Source organism: Haliaeetus albicilla, chromosome 13, assembly GCF_947461875.1.
Source record: "Haliaeetus albicilla chromosome 13, bHalAlb1.1, whole genome shotgun sequence".
NCBI classification, from domain to species: domain Eukaryota; kingdom Metazoa; phylum Chordata; class Aves; order Accipitriformes; family Accipitridae; genus Haliaeetus; species Haliaeetus albicilla.
This window is the reverse complement of record NC_091495.1, coordinates 39,611,085-39,628,484: the sequence shown is the minus strand read 5'-3', so window position 1 is coordinate 39,628,484 and position 17,400 is coordinate 39,611,085. Positions and strand designations below refer to the sequence as shown.

At 46.9% G+C, this 17,400-nt stretch overlaps 2 protein-coding genes across 3 annotated transcripts; both read right to left on the bottom strand.

Moving 5' to 3' along the window:
• Positions 1–926: 926 nt before the first annotated feature.
• Positions 927–6,718, bottom strand: LOC104312995 (D(1) dopamine receptor). Its single transcript, XM_069801046.1, has one exon. The coding sequence runs from the start codon at positions 2,582–2,584 to the stop codon at positions 1,220–1,222; it is 1,365 nt and encodes a 454-aa protein (XP_069657147.1). The 5' UTR covers positions 2,585–6,718; the 3' UTR covers positions 927–1,219.
• A 218-nt stretch (positions 6,719–6,936) lies between these two features.
• CHMP7 (charged multivesicular body protein 7) lies at positions 6,937–16,802 on the bottom strand. 2 transcript variants are annotated; one of them, XM_069801048.1, is made up of 10 exons: positions 16,427–16,802; positions 15,013–15,187; positions 13,410–13,595; positions 12,564–12,697; positions 12,119–12,167; positions 11,679–11,798; positions 11,286–11,384; positions 10,271–10,331; positions 9,509–9,673; positions 6,937–8,657 (listed from the first exon to the last, which is right to left on the bottom strand). In XM_069801048.1, exons 1-10 carry the CDS (start codon positions 16,714–16,716, stop codon positions 8,593–8,595), a joined length of 1,344 nt encoding a protein of 447 aa, XP_069657149.1. In that variant the 5' UTR covers positions 16,717–16,802; the 3' UTR covers positions 6,937–8,592. The 2 variants fall into 2 exon arrangements, with proteins under 2 accessions (XP_069657149.1, XP_069657150.1); XM_069801049.1 differs by having other exon boundaries at positions 9,509–9,670; positions 16,427–16,800.
• Between the last annotated feature and the right edge of the window lie 598 nt (positions 16,803–17,400).

Below are 17,400 nucleotides of genomic sequence, written 5' to 3'. Positions count from 1 at the left end.
AGGAGAGGCTAATTAAAGAGTACAGGTGAGCAAGGAGTGCTTCTTAAAAAGCCATTATTATTGAAATGAGACAGCAAGGGAGGCAGTGGGGAAGGATCCTGAATGAAATGGGGGAGGAAGGGAATTAGAGGGAGAACAAAGTAAAAGGGAGAAGAAACAGTCTAGGCAAAGGAGGAGGACCTGACTGATGGATGATGTGGTGGAGGCGCAGAAACCAAAACAGCAATGTTCTTGCTTTAACATCTGATTTTCTCCTCTATCCTCAGAGTCTGAAGGGCTCAGACGCCCTCATTCCCAAAGGCTCCAAGCAAACAGTCCAACATCCTGGGGCTAAAACACAGTTTGTGTTCATCCTAGACTGCCCTCAGCTGTGCATATCCCAGCTTAGAGAGGCTGGCTCTTGCTCCAGGGGCCAGAGCACACCTTTAGCATGCCAAATCCTTCCCCACAACACGCTCCAGACAAGCTGCTACCAAGCACAGCCTTGGGGCTCCAGGAGAGGTGGCTGCATACCTGTCCAGACCTGCAGGATAATTTGCCTGAGCAAGAGAGACAGTCAGAGGTGAGCCTAAAGAGAGTTACCCTAGCAAGGCCATCACCTCCCTCCTGCACAGCCCACTAGGAACGTGGGTTTCCCTAGCTAAAGGCTGCTACGCATTGTCCCACTGAGCACAAGGCAGGATTATCTAGTTCTGCCAGCAGCAGTTATCACCAAGCAAGCAGTTGCATTTGGCTCATGTCCATTTAGCAGCCTTGGGCTGATGGCCTTTTGGACACAGGCAGTGGCAAAACCAGCCTCTCTCCCCACAAGCACAGCTGCGTTTTTACTTCACTGACTATGGAGAGGCTCAGCAGACCACACAAGTCTTTGCTTTCTCAGCTGAAGTCACAAGGAAAGTGGAATTTGAGCCCTTGCATTTTCATCTTTTGCAGAAGGCATTTTTCCATGGGTCAACTAGAGAGCAGCAAGAGAGATCTCTACTGCCCACTTGGGCTGGGTCTGAAACTGAGAGTTACAAAAACACGTATCCAAAACCCCTCGAGCCATCTGGAAAATCACTCTGGCTATTCCACACACTTATTAATGCAAACTCGTGCCCAGGCAGAGTGCACGATATCCACATTATCCTCAAACTCCTCAGAAAATAGGCAACTGCAATAGTGTCCCTGCTTCCATCTCTCCTCAAGACCATCCCACCACCCTTTTCCCAACCCTGTCTCAATCGAATGCATTGCTGGTGAAAGGTGTAATCTTCTCCAGCGAGACAGCCATTTCACATTCCACGTGCATGACTGCAGGCAAGGCATCCACAGGGCAGGTGTTGTGAGAGGGCTCAGAGACCTGAGAAACCTTGTCAAAGGACACCTCGTTGTTTTCCGTCTGCAGAAGAGCATGAGGGAGAAGCTGGGGGTAGCTGAGGGTCACCACTTCCTTCTGATATGTGGTGTCGTGGTGGTAGGAGACCAGCTCATTGCTGAAGTTCACCGTCTCCACTGCATTGCTGGGGCAAAGGCAGCCACAGCCCAGGATGGTTGCAAAAGCTCTCCGAAAGTCTGCATTGAAGGCATAGATGATAGGATTGAGGGAAGAGTTGGCCCACCCGAACCAGACGAAGATGTTGAAGACAGTCTTGCTGACACAAGGTAGCTCTCCTGGCTCACGAAGGTCGAGATTACAGAAGGGCACCATGCAGTTGAGCACGAAGAAGGGCAGCCAGCAAAAGACAAAGACGCCCATGATGATAGAGAGGGTCTTGAGGACCTTAGTCTCCTTCTTGAAGGAGTTCTTCAGGGAAGCATCGTGAGGGCAGTCGCTGCTGTGGCAGTTTTGGGCATGTTCCACCGCCCTTTCCAGGGAGGAAATCCTGCGGATCTGCCGCTGGGCAATGCGGAAGATGCGGGTGTACGTTACAATCATGATGGCAACAGGGATGTAGAAGCTAACAAGAGAAGATGAGATGGCGTAAGTCCTGTTGAGGCTGGCATCACAGTTCTCCTCCTCCGCGGTGACGTTAAAACCTGGCTCCTGTTGGCTAAGGAGCTCACGATCCTTGTGCCACTTCAGCTGCACAGGGATGAAGGATATCAAGAGGGACAGTAGCCAAGCCACTCCGATCATGATGAAAGCCACGTGCTGCGTCATCTTCCTCTCATAGCGGAAGGGGTTCGAAATGGCCCAGTAACGGTCCACGCTGATGATGCACAAATTGAGGATAGAAGCTGTGGAGCACATGATATCAAAAGCCACCCAAACATCACAGAAAGCCCCAAAGGGCCAGAACCCAGCCACCTCAGTGGCAGCCTTCCAGGGCATCACCAGTACAGCCACAAAGAGATCAGAAACTGCCAAGGAGATAACGAAGAAATTGGTGATCTTAGAGCGCAAGTGTCTGAACTTGACCACTGCCACACACACCAGCGTGTTACCCAGGAGCGTGGTGAGGATGAGAAGGAAGAGTAAGGCTGCTGTCACCACCCGGAAGGACAACTCGGAGTTGCCTTCCTCTGCCCAGCTCTTCCTACTACTGGTGTCATTGATCACATCCTGCCCATCTCCTTCCACGGAGGAGTAAAAACCATCCATGGGTTCCCCTTTGTTCCAGTCCCTAGAGAGGTTTCACAGCTGTTCAAGTCCCCATCAGCATCCAAAACCCCTTTTTACTGCTCTGCTGACATCTCGGAAGCACCAACTGCAATCCTCCCAGCTCTCACACTCTGCCAGATGACCCAGCACAAGGAAAAGTGCTTGAAGCTCTCACTCCTTTCCAAGTCTTCAGCTGACAGCGTGGCGTTTGTTTTTCTCCCTCTTGCCTCCCACCCCACTTTTCTTTCTTTGCAGCCTGTCGCTCACAAAGAGCTGGCACTCACCTCCGGCACTTGAGCGAGCTGGGAAGGCTTTGCTGCAAGCCTTCCTCCCTCTCCTCTCTCAGCAGCTCTTCATCCGTTGTTGATCTGATGCCTGCTACAGAATCCCAGTCAATCCCTTCTGCACTGGCCAGGCTGGGACTTGCTGCCAGACTCAAGAGGGAATCTGAGCTCCCTCTGCTCTTGCAGACGGACCTTCTCTGCTCATAAACCAGGCTGCTCTGCTGTCTGCTCTTCCCTCTGTTGCTAATTGCCTCTGGATTTCACACAGGTGAGATCCTTCTCTGCCCGCACACCAGGTCCCCTACTCACCAGGTTGGTCCTCTGTGAGCCAAGAAGAACATGGCATTGGGAGTCTGCAGCTGACAGGGTAAGTTGCTTGGGAATTAGGTGATAGGATTGAAGGGGTAAAATAACAAACATTCAAGTGGGATTTGAGGGTCTTCAATGCAAATCAGGATAGAAATTCAGTGTGCTTCATCTCTGAATAAGAGATGCCTAAATTCACTGCACAAGCATTGAGCCACGGCTCAGATATATGACCCTAGGGCAGTTACTCCCCCCTGGCCTGAGCTGCCCAGCTGCAAGTGATGCAAAACTGGCATTTACCTTCCACTGCAAAGTTCCTTCAAGTCCACAGGAAAAAAAAAAGGAAAAAAAACCCACACACACAAAAAAGCTTGTACAAATCTGAAAGTTTTTTCTTTCTGAAAGTATCAAACAACACAGTTTTCAGACAGTCTTTCTTTCAGTAGGGGTTATGTGTAGAACCAAAGAGGATGCTGGACACAGCTTTGATAAGTTTTTTTATCCTTAATAAACATGAGTACTTTCAGTAAAGTGATACAAGGTAGCTTCTCTTTCAAGTTCACCATTCTTTCTTTAATGCCTAGCTAATTCCACATTAATTCCTAGCTAATTCCACATTAGCAATCAACTGACAGCTGAAAACATTAACCAGAAAATCAGGATGTCTTTCCAGCACAGTACCCAGCCCTGTCAGCAAACATTGGTCACCCCCAAGAGGTCTCCTTGCTATCCTTACCAACTATTCCTCCAAAAGCACAGGAACAGCTCTTCCTTCTCGCCCAAGGGCTGAGTAGAGCCAGACAGCCCCAGCCTGCTGCCTTGCCTGTTGTGCCACAGGTGGGGACACAGCCTGGTAGCCTGCTGGGACTGAAAGGCAGCAATCACAAGCGTTGTGGTACTGTAGAACTGGGGGCAGCTCTGGAGGAATGAGCAGGGCTATCCCCCCTAAAACTACTCCTCTTCCTACACCATAAAGCTCTCACTCCAGACTGACAAGCAAACGGCTCTGTAAGACTCTCCCTTCTTACGCTGAGGAGAAAAACACCACAATATTAGGAACCATGTCTGACCTACTAAGGCACGGGTTAGCCTTGGAAGCGCCTGGAATCCATCACTTTGTAACTAAAGCCACTCTGTAAGCAAAAGGGCTCCTTTGATCAAGAAATGTCAGAAAAATCCTTCAGGAGGCAAGTTTCCTCGAGAGCCAGTTCTGTAAGGGCTGCTTAAATGGGCACCTGCTTTTAAGAAAAGCCTTGCTGGTAAACTGGTCAAGGTGGGAAAGAACAGCAAAAGCTTTCCAAATCAAACTGGAAAAAACAACCAGGCAGCTCAGCATTAATTCACTCATTACATTTGATAGTTGCTGTAGTGTATCATGATGACCTCTGCCTTTGCCTGTCATGTACACCACTTCTGAAGAAAGCAGCAGCCAATCTATACAGTGTGAGCTCAGCTGCACTGAGATTTAATTAACTTGATTCTGTGACCCAGGCTTTGCATAAGCCCAGCTAGAGGAGGAACTGCCCAAGAACAACTTTCAAACAAGACCACAATTATTCTCTTGAAGATACAGCACCAAGCAGCTTACTCCTAAAGTAAACAGCACGCTTGCTTTGTGACAGGTTAAAGAAACTTGTTGCTAGCATGTCACAGCATTTACTTCTGAAGGCTTTGTTTAATTAAGCCTCATTAGTTCCACCGTCTGCAGCCTGCTCCTGCCAAGTGCCTATGCCAGGAAGAGCAGCTAGATGGCACCAACAGCCGGCTCATGGCTCAGCGCTTCCACCTGGGTCTTTTGTGTCAGGCCAGCTCCCTTCCTCCTTACCAGAATTTCATCAGAGGAAAAGGAGGACCATCTAGTTGCCCAGACACCACAGGACCCTGGCAGTGCACTAACCCGTGCAAGGGTGCATGCAGATGCAGTGTCACCTGTGCCCCAAAGGGCATTTTTCTCATATTCCCTCTACAGGGCGCAAGTATTTTTGAGATCTAAGCTGCAAGACACAAACAACAGGATGCTTTCGCTGCTCTTTGAGACAGCAGCAATGGCAGGTGACATGTCATACAGTATTAAATCATGGCAGAGGCTTAGACTGGGAGCTCACGGCACACTTAGGTTGCACGTGCTAAGCCACGAGGCATTCCAGGAAATCATTCCTCAAGATACAAAGAAGCCTTCCTCCTCCTTAGGAGCTTAAAAACATCCAAGAAAGGATCTCACCCTCGCACACAACTTACACCAAAGCAGACATTCAAAGCTGGGTTGGTGAGGGGAAGATGGGATGGGAAGGGATCCAATACATTAGCCAAGTTCTGTGCATCTCAGAAGACACACAATGAAGGATGGACCATTAACTCTGCTGTTGTAAGCAAGCAAAGTAGAGTTACTCAAAACAAAATACAGGCAGCTACTCCTGCCTGCTAGATGCAATCTTCTCTACTGAGATAACTGTTGTGCTGCATTATATTCCTAAACAGTTGCACCATTTCCTCGCATAAGCACCTGCTATTTTTTCTGAGAATCAAGTTAAGTACTATTTTAAACAGCACTCAAATATGATAAGGTTCCAGTTTGGTGGCAATTCAGCTCTAGGTTTTTGTATTTAATTTCCTCACCCAGCAAGAAGCTGCCCTCTATTTCCCTTCCCTGCTGTCTCACCAAAATATACTTAAAATTCTCTATTCAGCCATCTTGATTACATTCCCCACTTTGCATCAAAGGAAGAAAATTACAAGCCACTTCAAATAAAGCAGCAGCTGCTTGGGTTTAACTCTTATATGCCTCTTCCAGAATGGCGCTCTCAGATACATTACAGAATTACAGGAGAGTGTTTATTCCTACAGAAATTACTTCACACTTTACTTCCACAGAAGGTACAAGTTCTGATAGCAGGGTAAAAATGAGGGGTAGTCAGATCCTTTAAAAAAAGATCCAGTGATATTGGCTGTAGGCAAGACCCGAGCCCGGCAAAAAAAAAAAAACAACAAAAAACCACCACAGTAGCTCTCCAGGGACCAGCATGCCAGTTCAGATCAAACCTCTTGCCAGAGGAAACAGGCTTGACTGCCTGCAAATTCAAAGCTTACTTCAGGCATCTTAGTATCAGAGGGAAGTAGGAGTAATGTGTTTTGAACAGTTTATATACCAAGTTACTCCGTTTAGATTCATTGTCTTTAGGCAGAGGAAAAAAACCATACTAGTCTCCTCAGCTGCACTGCTTAATTACAATCAGAACAAGAAGTGAATTACAATCAGAAAAAACTGTCCCAGAATAAGGCTTAACCAAAGGGTCAGTTAAGAGAACTGACTTCCTGGCAGAGCAGTTTTCTCCATGGCCACAGCAAGGTGGCTTAGGTAAAGGACTACATCCTGCATGGGTCCTGAAATTGCACTAGTTTGAGAGATGCACAATGATGAAAAAGTGGAAAGCTAAGACAAGCTGAAGCAAAGAAGTAAGCCTTTCCAAAATGATACTCATAAAATTAAGGCGCCACAACCAAAAGCCAGTACAGGCTACTTGGTAAAAACAAACAACTTGTTAAATGATAGTAACTGTTGGGCTTTTTTAAACACAGAGAAAAGGCTCAGGGAACTCAAAGTCTGGTACAGCAGTTATTCAATTATTTTTTTTTGACAAAGCAGCCCAGGAAACTGCCCATTTACTTTCAGCAGACAAGTTTTATAGATGCAGAAGCACAGCTGGAACAGCACTAATATGGCAGTGATCTGTGGCACAGAGAAAAGGAGGCACCACAAGGGACTCTGGTTCCTCCCCTTTATTACACATAGGCAGAAAACACAGTGGTTTTTCTCCCGTTTACTTACAAAGGAAAGGAATACAGAGCTTCAAGTCATTTCACATAATTCCGTGTGCAGCCTGGGTAAACTGCTAGCTGGCTACTGCACACCTTCTCTGGCAGGAGTCTGCACTCTTGTACAAAGTGACTATGAAGGCAGAGTCAACACAGCACCCTAGTGACACCTGTAATTTCTTCCCCTGTCCTCTGGGGCTAAAGCTGGCTCACCAATAATTAACAGGACATGGGAACTCCAGCCCTAGTTTAGCATTCACCCAAGCTGTTATCCACACAGCTCAAGCCGTGGAGCTTCGTACAGGAGGCAGCATAGAAATGGTGACAGGAATACATTCCGAGTCAGGGATAGGTGCAGAGAGAGGAGGACTGGCAATGCATCAATGTGTAGCTAGTCACTCCGCTGCCACACACAGGCTCTGTGTGCAGAAAGCCCAGTTAATAGCACATTCCCCTCCTGAAAGAATTCATTTATTCGTGTTAGGTATCAGGCTTTCTGCTCTTCCATGTGCATACACATAATAAAAAAGTGACCTGCAAAAGATGAGTAAAGACAGCCTCTAAAAAAACACCTTCAGTTGCTGTGCTTGGGGTTTTTTGCATGAGAAACATTTACAGTTTTGTTTGGGGTTTTCTGGTAACCCATAATCCTGTGGAATCGCATCATCAAGACTGAAGGCAAAGTCAAGGCTGTTGTATGAAACCATCCTCTCAAAGGGAAAACGATGCATCCCTTCTCCTCCCACCCCAAATCACCCAGTATGAGAGCTCAAAGCAGATCACCCTGCAGCTCTCAAGAAGTTTTGCAAACAGGGAAGATACAAAAATAGCAAGCAGCTCAAATTTCAAGTAACAGCAAGCAGAAAATTGCATTATAGTGACCGCAAGCCTTTGTCACAACAGGCAGCGTAAGAGAATCCTTAATTTTAAATCTTTTGCAGGTCTCCCTTTTAAGGCCTTAGTGTCATTACAGAAAGAGGAATTATTTTTGTCTTGTGCTTGCAGTTGCTGCCCCCTAGAGCAGCAACAAAATCTCCTACAATTTAACAGTTACAGTGTCTAGTTGTCCACGACCGTGCAAAATACAGACAGGGAGGGATAGAACTATCAACAGGTGTTTAAGCTTGTTGCAGATAACTTATGTCAAGGACAGTACTTATGTGCCAAGTGTTTTAAACAACCACACAAACAGCCAAATGTTGAGCAACTGCAATACCGCCGCAACTCAGATTCTCAACATCAGCCACAGCAAAAGGAAAAAAAAACCCACAAACCAAAAAACAAGCACTGTTATGGACATAGAAGAGTTTATCTTCACTGGGCAGAATAGTGAATTGCGTTCCCAGAAGGGAAGACTGGATGTCGCAGAGTGACTTGGGAATCACAAGTCAAATTGAGACCAGTGCAGATGTTGGCACAGAGATGACAAACACCAGCTGGGGCCAGTTCCAGAGTGGATTGTCATGGCAGGAGATCCTGTTGCTGAGCAAAGTGATATCCATGAAGAACAGGGGAGCATTACTCCTCTCCCCAGAAGTTCTAGTCATTAGTTAAGGAACCTTAAGACAACTTCTCAAACTGCAGCAACAGGATGCTGTTGGGTCTTTAGAGATTCAGTCCCAGAGCTGTTTTGGGTTCAGAGGAAGCAGAGGGAGTCTTTTGTACCATATCTATGAAGAAAATTGCAACAGAAAGAGATCAGTTTTCATCAGTAAGAGGGTCTAGATCAACCACATCCATAACTAACAAATATCATTTCAGAGCACCTCAGTGCTTCAATATTCAATTGCATTCTCTTGGAAACCCACGCTTCCTGTTTCATATGGAATGCTGAGTGTTCTTCTGCTCTGAAACTTTACAACATCAGCTGCCCAAATAAGAAAAAAACGAAACCTATATGGACAGTGCTGTGTAATTGTTCATTTACAGATTCCTGAAAGGAAAATTCAAGTCTATTTACCCTGTCCAAGACAGGTCTAGGGAAAACTCAGCATGCAGTTCACACCCATAAGCTCTGGTCACTCATTGTTACTAAATAAAGACTAGTTTAGTACTAGTTTAAGCAGACATCATACCTATAACACATAAGACATAATAAGCATTCTAGGACAGAGAAGATGCTGCGTGCTTGGCAGCAACAGGCATGAAAATGCTGGTCTACTTTATCACTGTTAACATAACGTACAAAAAACACTGCCTGGCTTTGTTAAACAATGACAAAAAAAAATTAGTCCAAGCACTAGCTCCTTCATAGGGCCTTCAACTTTTCCTATACCCCATGGCAAAAAGACCAGGCAGAATTTCTAGCAAAGAGGGCAGTTCTCTCAAGACTGAGTCTGGTAGTGAAAGACAATGCCATTGAGCACCTGGCAGGGATACCAGGAGGGCTTGCTTTCAACCTTGTAACTGGAAGTGGGAAAGACTCTCGCTCAGACTTTAGTTCTGCTAGACATCTTTCATTTTGCAAGGCTGTCATAGATCCTAATAGCAGCTAGCTAACACGACTTGCTAACATCCTTACCTCCATCAGAAACAGAGAGCTTTTCCAACTCAGCTTCCAGCTCAGCATCAGAAATGGGTGGATTCAGCACCTTCTGGGGAACAGGAGACAGATCTACAGGCTCCTTAGTTGAGTCCTGGAGGAGACTGTCCAGCTCCTTCTCAAGTTCCTCCGTGTCCATCTCTGCTGATTAAAGAAAACATTCAGTTCCAAGCAGAATTAAGTAGCATAATCGCAGTACAGACTAAAGTCCAATTTTAATAGAGGTATTATTACTCCCATCCATCATTACTCATAATAACAACGAACTCGCTGTGCTTCTTCAAAAGGTGAAAATTCAGTCCTGATCTCAGGAAGAAGCTATTCCTTTACAAGCCTTTGTGCTGAGGCATCTAAGGGCAAGAAAACATTTCAGCAGAGACAAACAAGCTGCAGCACCACACAGGCCAAAGGCAAAAGATCTGAAACAAAGCAGCAGCCACTCTAAAAATAGATTTACATCAATGTTACACAACTCTGAACTGAAATCCACCAGCACTTAGAGACTGCAAGGATTTGCAGATGCACAAATGCCAATTCCCCTGCAACCCACTGTCAGAGAAAACTTGTCAGTCATCACTCCTTTCTCAAGGCACCAGTAGCAACATCCTTGGTATTTCCGTAAGTGCTTATCATCCCAGGAAGGCGGACTAGACATATGTGGGGAGGGAGCAGGGAAGGGATGGAAGCACAAAGGGCAGTGGCAAGAGAAAATGAGCAAAGGATGAAAACCCCAAAACATACCTAGACCATTGATCCCCACTCCAGCCAGAGTCTGGGCTACTTCATCTTGAGTATCACAAAGCTGAGGAAAAATACACAGCATTTGATACAGAATATAAGCTAATCTTATGTCTTACTGTAGCCACCTATGTCAAAAGTAGAAATAACAAAAAAAATCAGAAGTTGACTTAAAGGCAGCAGGTACTAGTGCAAAAAGAGAGACTTGCAACATGACTGCTTTTTCAGTAGCAAAAGCGGTAACACAAAATATTATTTAGTAAGTGCTACAATACCAAGTAGCATGTTTGAGAATCAAACCTAAAACAGAATTTCACAGACAAAAAAAAGAATTTAAAAATCTCCCTAACTTAAGCTTTTTTCACATAAGTAACAAGCCCATATTGCAGCTTAGGCTAACAAAAAAAGGAAGCTAAAGACCAATACCTCTCAGCTATGAAATTTTACAGACAGCCCCTCAGCTCAGTAGTTGAAGCCACCATTTAAGTACATGGAGCTGAAGTTGCTAAAAAAGTAATCCTTTTCTGTTTTTCACACCAGCTTATGCAGACAGATTACTCTCTTAATTTCAATTCATTCAGAATAAACTCGTCTCCCTTCCCTTACTGAATTGCAGAAGATTATGGGTTAGGCAGTTTTAAGACCCTGTTTTTATGCATGTAGTTGCATTCTAGCTTCCAAAAGTTATGACTTGTATTTCTTAATACATCTCGCTAAACATTTTCTAAGGAAGTTGTGTGCTTGCATAATATCGCTAACCAAAAGAACACATGAAACGCACAAATTTAACGTAAATTGTGATTACTAACCAACAATACATAAAACCAAACACAGCCAGTTATCTGAAGACCCCTGCTTGCTGATCTAAAAAGATCAAGATTAAGTCAGTTTGCTCTGGTGACACACGGAATAGAAACCAAACAGCGCCAGAAGCCTCAGCATTAATAGCTGGGCAATCTTGATGTGTACAGCTACACACTACTTGCTTGTTTATTTAGATGTGCTCTTATTTCAATACCTCTTGTATCTGATCCACCAGGTTCTCTGCCTTCTCCACAGTAACATCCTTCATAGACAGTTTCAGAGCTCCCACACCAGCCTGATAGGCATTAAATACCTTAAAAAAAAAAAAGCGAGAGAAAGATGCATAATGCTAACTAAGAACAAACAACAGACAGCGTAAGCTTCTCTCAAGATCTGTTATCCAAGCAGGACCCTCAGAGAAACACTAGCACACAAGAAGAAAATAAAGCCACAAGCAGGTTTATTCAGCACAATACCTCAACATCAGAGCAGAGATTAAAGTCTCGCCAGCCAGCTTACACCCCTCAGACATGAGCTCTGACAAGCAGGTAAAGCAACACAAATGCAGGGCTAACACGAGAAGTACAAGACAAAATTAACACGCTACCATCTGGTCAGTCTGGGAGGCATATATACGATCCAAGATCCCCTGCACTGCATCCAGCTTGGAATGAAGCTCTTCAATGCGCCTTTCCGTCCTTCGTTTGGATTTCAAACATCTCAGCGCCTGGAGACATTACATATGCAGACTTGGATCACAAACCAGGCAGCAGCCAAAGGAAGTGTAAAAAAAATAGCAATCCCTGTGCAGCAAGGCACACATACAACAGCTGGTTTTAAGAGCTAGATATTTCCACTTCTCTTCACCACATCACTCTGGACAAATACATTCTTATCTTCACCTTAAGGAGACCTTTGGCCTCAGAAACAACACTTCAACACATCCAAGTTCAAGTATACAGTGGCTAACCCTGCTCATTATCTGCAGTTACGGACCAGCTCCAAGACACCTAACTTGTAGTTCCTCCCAAGTAGAACAGTACTTACCAATTGCTTTTTCCCAGCTCTACAAGCACTCCGGGCATCCTCTTTACACCTGTACAGATGCAAGAAGGAAAAGCAGCTTATTCCTTTGCAAGCAGTAGTTATTTCACAAATCAGCAACCATCCTCACTACCCTGCTCTAATCCAGAGGTGACCGCGTAACAATGCATTTTGGATAGAACTACCCTTAAGCCACTGTTGCTTCTCAGAAGTAGTCCTTGAATGCATTCCAAATCTTTGCAAAAACTTCTGACATCCATTCACTGCATGGAGATAGGAAACAAAGACTGAAAACCTGCCCTACCACATGACTGTGGCTGCTACATTTACTGAACAGGAAAGAGTGACCTGCACTTTCAGAAAGCAGCAGCTTTGTTCTAACTATGTCACGGGAATACAAAGTTCTACATCACACAGACGTTCTTCCCACCACCCTTCCCCAAATTACTTCTCTGCTTCCTGGGAAAGGGACTCCACCTTCTGTGACAGCAGCTGTTCGCTTTGCATCAACTGATATACTCCAATGTCCACATCATTCATTGGGGAGACTTTGGCATGAAGGCCTCGGGCAAACTTCACTATCTAAAGAAAGAGAACCACATGCTCGAGTCACTTGTCTCCAGAATCTGTGCCTGCACTAGAAATACTTTCACTCTGATGGAAGGGCAAGATGCTTTTATACCCTCAGTTTAAGCCTTGTAATAGATCGATGAGGACTTACCAGTCACCATATAGTCCAATATTAAACTAGACAGGATCAAGTAACATCAGTGTGAAAACAAGAAGCCATAATGGAACACCTTAAACATTTAAAGCTGTCCTGGTGCTCTGTACAGCGTATGGCAACGTCATACTTCGAGTACTTCAGTACGGAACTGTACAGCACAGAACACTACAGGGAAAAATGCCATCTTAAGAGATGAGAGTGCCTGCATCTCTGTAGTTACTGACAGACAGGAAAACCTTTTCACAGAAAGTGGAACACTGATTCCAGTGGCGTGGAACGATTTTAATTTGGGTAGCTGGGAACGGTCAACCTGCAGGTAGATAACTACAGTATCTGCCGATTTTCTAGCTGTTAAATTACATAGGTGTATTACAAACATTTGAAGAACCTGTCATGCAAGAATGAGGATTTAATCTCATCTATAACCAGGTTACAATGTTGGAGTATATAGAATTTCCTTTTCCAAACAAAGAACATCCATATTTAGCCAATAAAGTATTCTTTCCAGCCAGGTGAAATGCAAGACAGGGATTATACCACCCAAAAGCAGTCACCTTTACCCTGTACCTTCTCTCCATTCTGTTCCAGGATCGTGACCCTCTTTTCCTTTTGCAGCTGGAGAAGCAATAAGTAGAACGTCCTTTCATCTGGACAAACACTGGCACAGAGGGAACGCAGCTCTGACAGGGCAACAACAGGGTGAGAAGAAAGTGCAGAGTTCTGATACAGGCGATAAACTTCCTCTGCTTTCTCCTGAAAGGAAGCAACAGAGCTGTCTATTAGTTTACACAGCACTCTTCCTTCTTTCACAACAGCTGCCAAGTCCACACCTGCTTCCTCCCACTCACTGAAGGTGAAAAGTTAGATGCATCATATTTTGGGCCAGATAGACTTTCAGTATGAGTTGTATGTGCACTTTCAAAAGCAATTACAGTGCTTTAAAAATATCACCATTAATGGAATGAAAAACAGTACGGTTTTCCACAAGAACCAAAACTATACTATTCACAATCCCTGTGCAAATGCTATGGAACAACATAAGAACTACACAGGCAGCAAGCTGGCTTCCTCTGCCCTTCTTGAAATGCCCCTGCCCCCCCGCCCCAAGTTTAAACCCAATAAAAGCTTTTCTTTAATCCACACTGTAATTGTGCTCATTGAGTCATTTTGCATCATTTGTATGTAGACAGAGGAAAAAGAAAAGTCTTCCCCATTTCAAGTGAGAGTTAAGGTCCACTTAAGACTATAGAAACAACTCTTTCCATCCACCCCCAGACTCCACATCAAGGCTTGTGGTTTTCCAGGCACCTTTTTAAAAGGTTTCTCTCCTCTCCCAGGCACACACCCTCTGAAAAGGCTGTGGAATACCAACTGCAGAGGGAAGACACCATCTGCTATCGGACTAACTACAAAGAAAGGAACACATCTAAAGAGTTCTTGCATTTCTACTAGTCCCAGTCATTGAGATGCCACTTGCATGCAACAGCAGCAAGTCTTGGTGCTAATTTTAACAGTCACACAGCAACACAGAGAAGGACCCAAGGTCTCAAGTGTCAGCACCGCACCATCCAAGTCAGACTGAGCAACAATGAGTTACATGAATTCACAATGCAACCCACAGGTCTACCACTAACAATGTGCCAAAGAAAAGGGTCTTTGACAGGATCCAAGAGCAGTTCTAATCATGTCTGAAAAGGCAAGCTGAAAGCACAGGCTTTGAAGTGAAAGCAGCCTTTAATAACACACATGCGAGTTCAGCTCAATGATCCATTGGACTGACAGCCAGCAACTTCTACGTCACCCGTTTCTCCCTATACGGATGGCACTCAATCTGCCAATACTCAATACTACACTTGCACAAACTCAAACCTGAGGTTTACAGCGGTCTCACAGCATACTACTTGCCTTCCTAGACAAGCAAGCAAGCCTGCCCCTCCCATTTCTTGGAAGTCAGCGAGAAGTCACTATGTTAGTTTCAAGGAACATCTGTAGATATAAATTATCTCTTATCCCTGAGTTATTCCATCCATTTCTCTACAGGCTTTTAAACACCTAAGGAGTACAAATGAAGGTCTATTCAACCCTGATCCTTCCTTGATAGCACATAAAATGACTCGTGATTTTTCTGGAGATGCATATTCTCAAGATGAAAGCTCTCAACACCACTCACCTGAAGCAGCTCCACATAAATCAGAACTTCCTCCTCCTCAGGTATTTTACTGTCACCCAACACACTGGAAAGAGTCCACTTCAGGGGCTTCAGAATGAAGACTCCCACACCCCAGGAGATCCAGCTGCTGTCTACACTGGCCATGAAGTCTGACTCCCTCTGCAGCTTGCCACGTCTAGAGAGAAGACATGCATGCAGAACTGAATACGGTCAGTCCTAAACCCTTTCACTGGCAGCGAGTAAGAGTGCCAGCATGGAGAATTTTTAAATGAAACATTGCTCTACACTTTGTACATCCACAGTCCTAGTGGTGTTTTCTAACTAAAAGCTAGTTTCTAGCTAAAGTTTGACATGTTACTACTGGGTATGAAAGTACACAGAGGTCTCCACTCCTCCCCAGCTTCCTCTGGACACAAGGGTCTTTAGTTTACTATTCTTCCACTTTGGCAAGTTTCTCCAGGTTTTCTGACTTGAAACTGATGAGGCATCAAACAAGGAAATTCATGGTGAGGGTCACTTTTTAGAGGGGACAGTTGCACATTTCAGGATGCTTCATTTGCGTGTTAAACTGCAAGCATAGCTTTTCTCAGATCCAGAGATTTTATTTGTTATGTCACAGACACAGACTCCGCTAGCTCCTGCTGTTCTTGAGTCTCTTCAGGGTATCCGTCCCAGGCTTTAGTTTCGCAACGCAAAACACTTGGTTGCAAATACCAGCACACCGCATCCTCACATGCCCGTACACCGCTACATACCATTCGCAGCTGGGTCATCGAAACAACTGTTTCAGGGAACATAACCCGATTTAACACAAAGCTCCCCCTGCACCTGCGAGCTCTCCCAGCACAGTATTCCCTTGGGATCCCCTGCACTCCCCACGGCCCACTGCCCTCCCACGCCTCCTGCGAGCCCCAGGGTGAGCTCCTCTGACTCCCTGTCCACCCTTTACCTTGCACAGGGCTCCCAAATTTCCCCCGGACAACATAACCCTGTATTCCCTTGGACCTCTCTGTGCTCTCTCCTCTCCTTTGCGAGCCCTGGCACGGCAACAAAACCCCCTCACGCTCTCCCACACTCCCAGCACTTCGTGCAGGCAGGCACAACCCCCCTTCCAAGAACAGCACCAAGCCTTCCCTCGTGTTCCCCCTCGCACCCCTCTATTTGTCCAGCACCCTGCACCGCTCTCCCTGCCATGCACACAGCGAGCATCTTCCAGGCTGGCACGACATGGAGCTCTCCCTGCCCGCATCCATTAAATACAAAGCTCCCTTACGCCCCCTCCTTCTGCGACCACCCCTCCTCAGCGTCGTCCCCCCTCCCCAGAGACCCCCCCGAGGCCGTCCCTGCTCTCCAGCCCCCGCAGCGGGAGGGCTGCCAGGCCCAGGCCCCCCCCCACCACCACCGCCACCGGTACCTGAGGAGCTCCCGGAGGACGGTGCCGAGGCCGAGCGGGAGGCTGCCGCGCCGCTCGAAGCTGTGCTGCAGGTCTCGCAGGCAAGTACGCACGGCTCCCCGGCGGCGGCCGCGGGCCAGCACCAACCCGACCCAGAAGGCCATCTTGCTGTCCCACTCGGTGCTGTTCACCTCACGGCTCTGCTTGAAGGCCGAGAAAAGGAAAGCCATACGCTCGTCGTCCGTCTCCCACTCGGGCGGCAGGTCCCCCGCCGGGGCCGGCCCAGGCGGCTCCCCCCCCGGGCTGCACATCTACGCGAGCCCCCGGCTCCGCCGCGGCCTCCGCCCGGCCGGGACCCGCCTGGCTGCCGGGGAGACACACACAGCGCATGCGCACTACTTCCCTCTCCACCCCCCCCCCCCGGGGCCGCCTTTGTGTGGGCCGCCCCGCGCCGCCCCCCCCCCGCCCGCCGTGGTACGGCCCTGCGCCTGCGCACTGGGCGCCGCCGCCTTCCCGACATGCATGGCGGCAGCTAAGTGGGCCTGGTCGAGGCCTCGTCCTGCTCCTCACCCTCCCCCCACCCCAAAACAGACACCCCCGGCCTCCCACGTGCGTGACATCACGTGGTGATGTCATCGGGGGTGATGTCATTCTGCAGAATGGGGCCCCTGCCCCTTGCTGGAGTCAGGCCTGGAGGTTGAGGCCCCTGGGGGCCTGCCCTGGGGGGCCTCCCCCTTGGGCCCCACGCTGGGGCTTGTCAGCCTTGCCCCCTGCGCCTTCCAAACCCAAGCAGGAGCAAAAGCGAGCGGGCGCCTGGTGAAAACGCCAAGGGGAGCAACTTTTCGTGCTTTGAACCACACAAGATTAACGTGGCAAGGGGCTGCTTTGCCTGTGGGGTCTTCAAATATAGAGGGACCGAGTTAAAACTAAGCTGTTGTCATTTTATTTGCGTTTTGCCACTTTATTTGGGTCGCTCCTGTGGTGCAGAGACCCAC

Coding starts and splice junctions, on each gene's coding strand:
- LOC104312995 (XM_069801046.1), bottom strand. CDS start 2,584: ATGGATGGTTTTTACTCCTCCGTGGAAGGAGATGGGCAGGATGTGATC.
- CHMP7 (XM_069801048.1), bottom strand. CDS start 16,716: ATGTGCAGCCCGGGGGGGGAGCCGCCTGGGCCGGCCCCGGCGGGGGAC. Junction 13,596..15,012: donor TTTATGTGGAGCTGCTTCAG/GTGAGTGGTGTT, acceptor GCTTCCTTTCAG/GAGAAAGCAGAGGAAGTTTA. Junction 11,799..12,118: donor GAGCTGGGAAAAAGCAATTG/GTAAGTACTGTT, acceptor TAATGTCTCCAG/GCGCTGAGATGTTTGAAATC.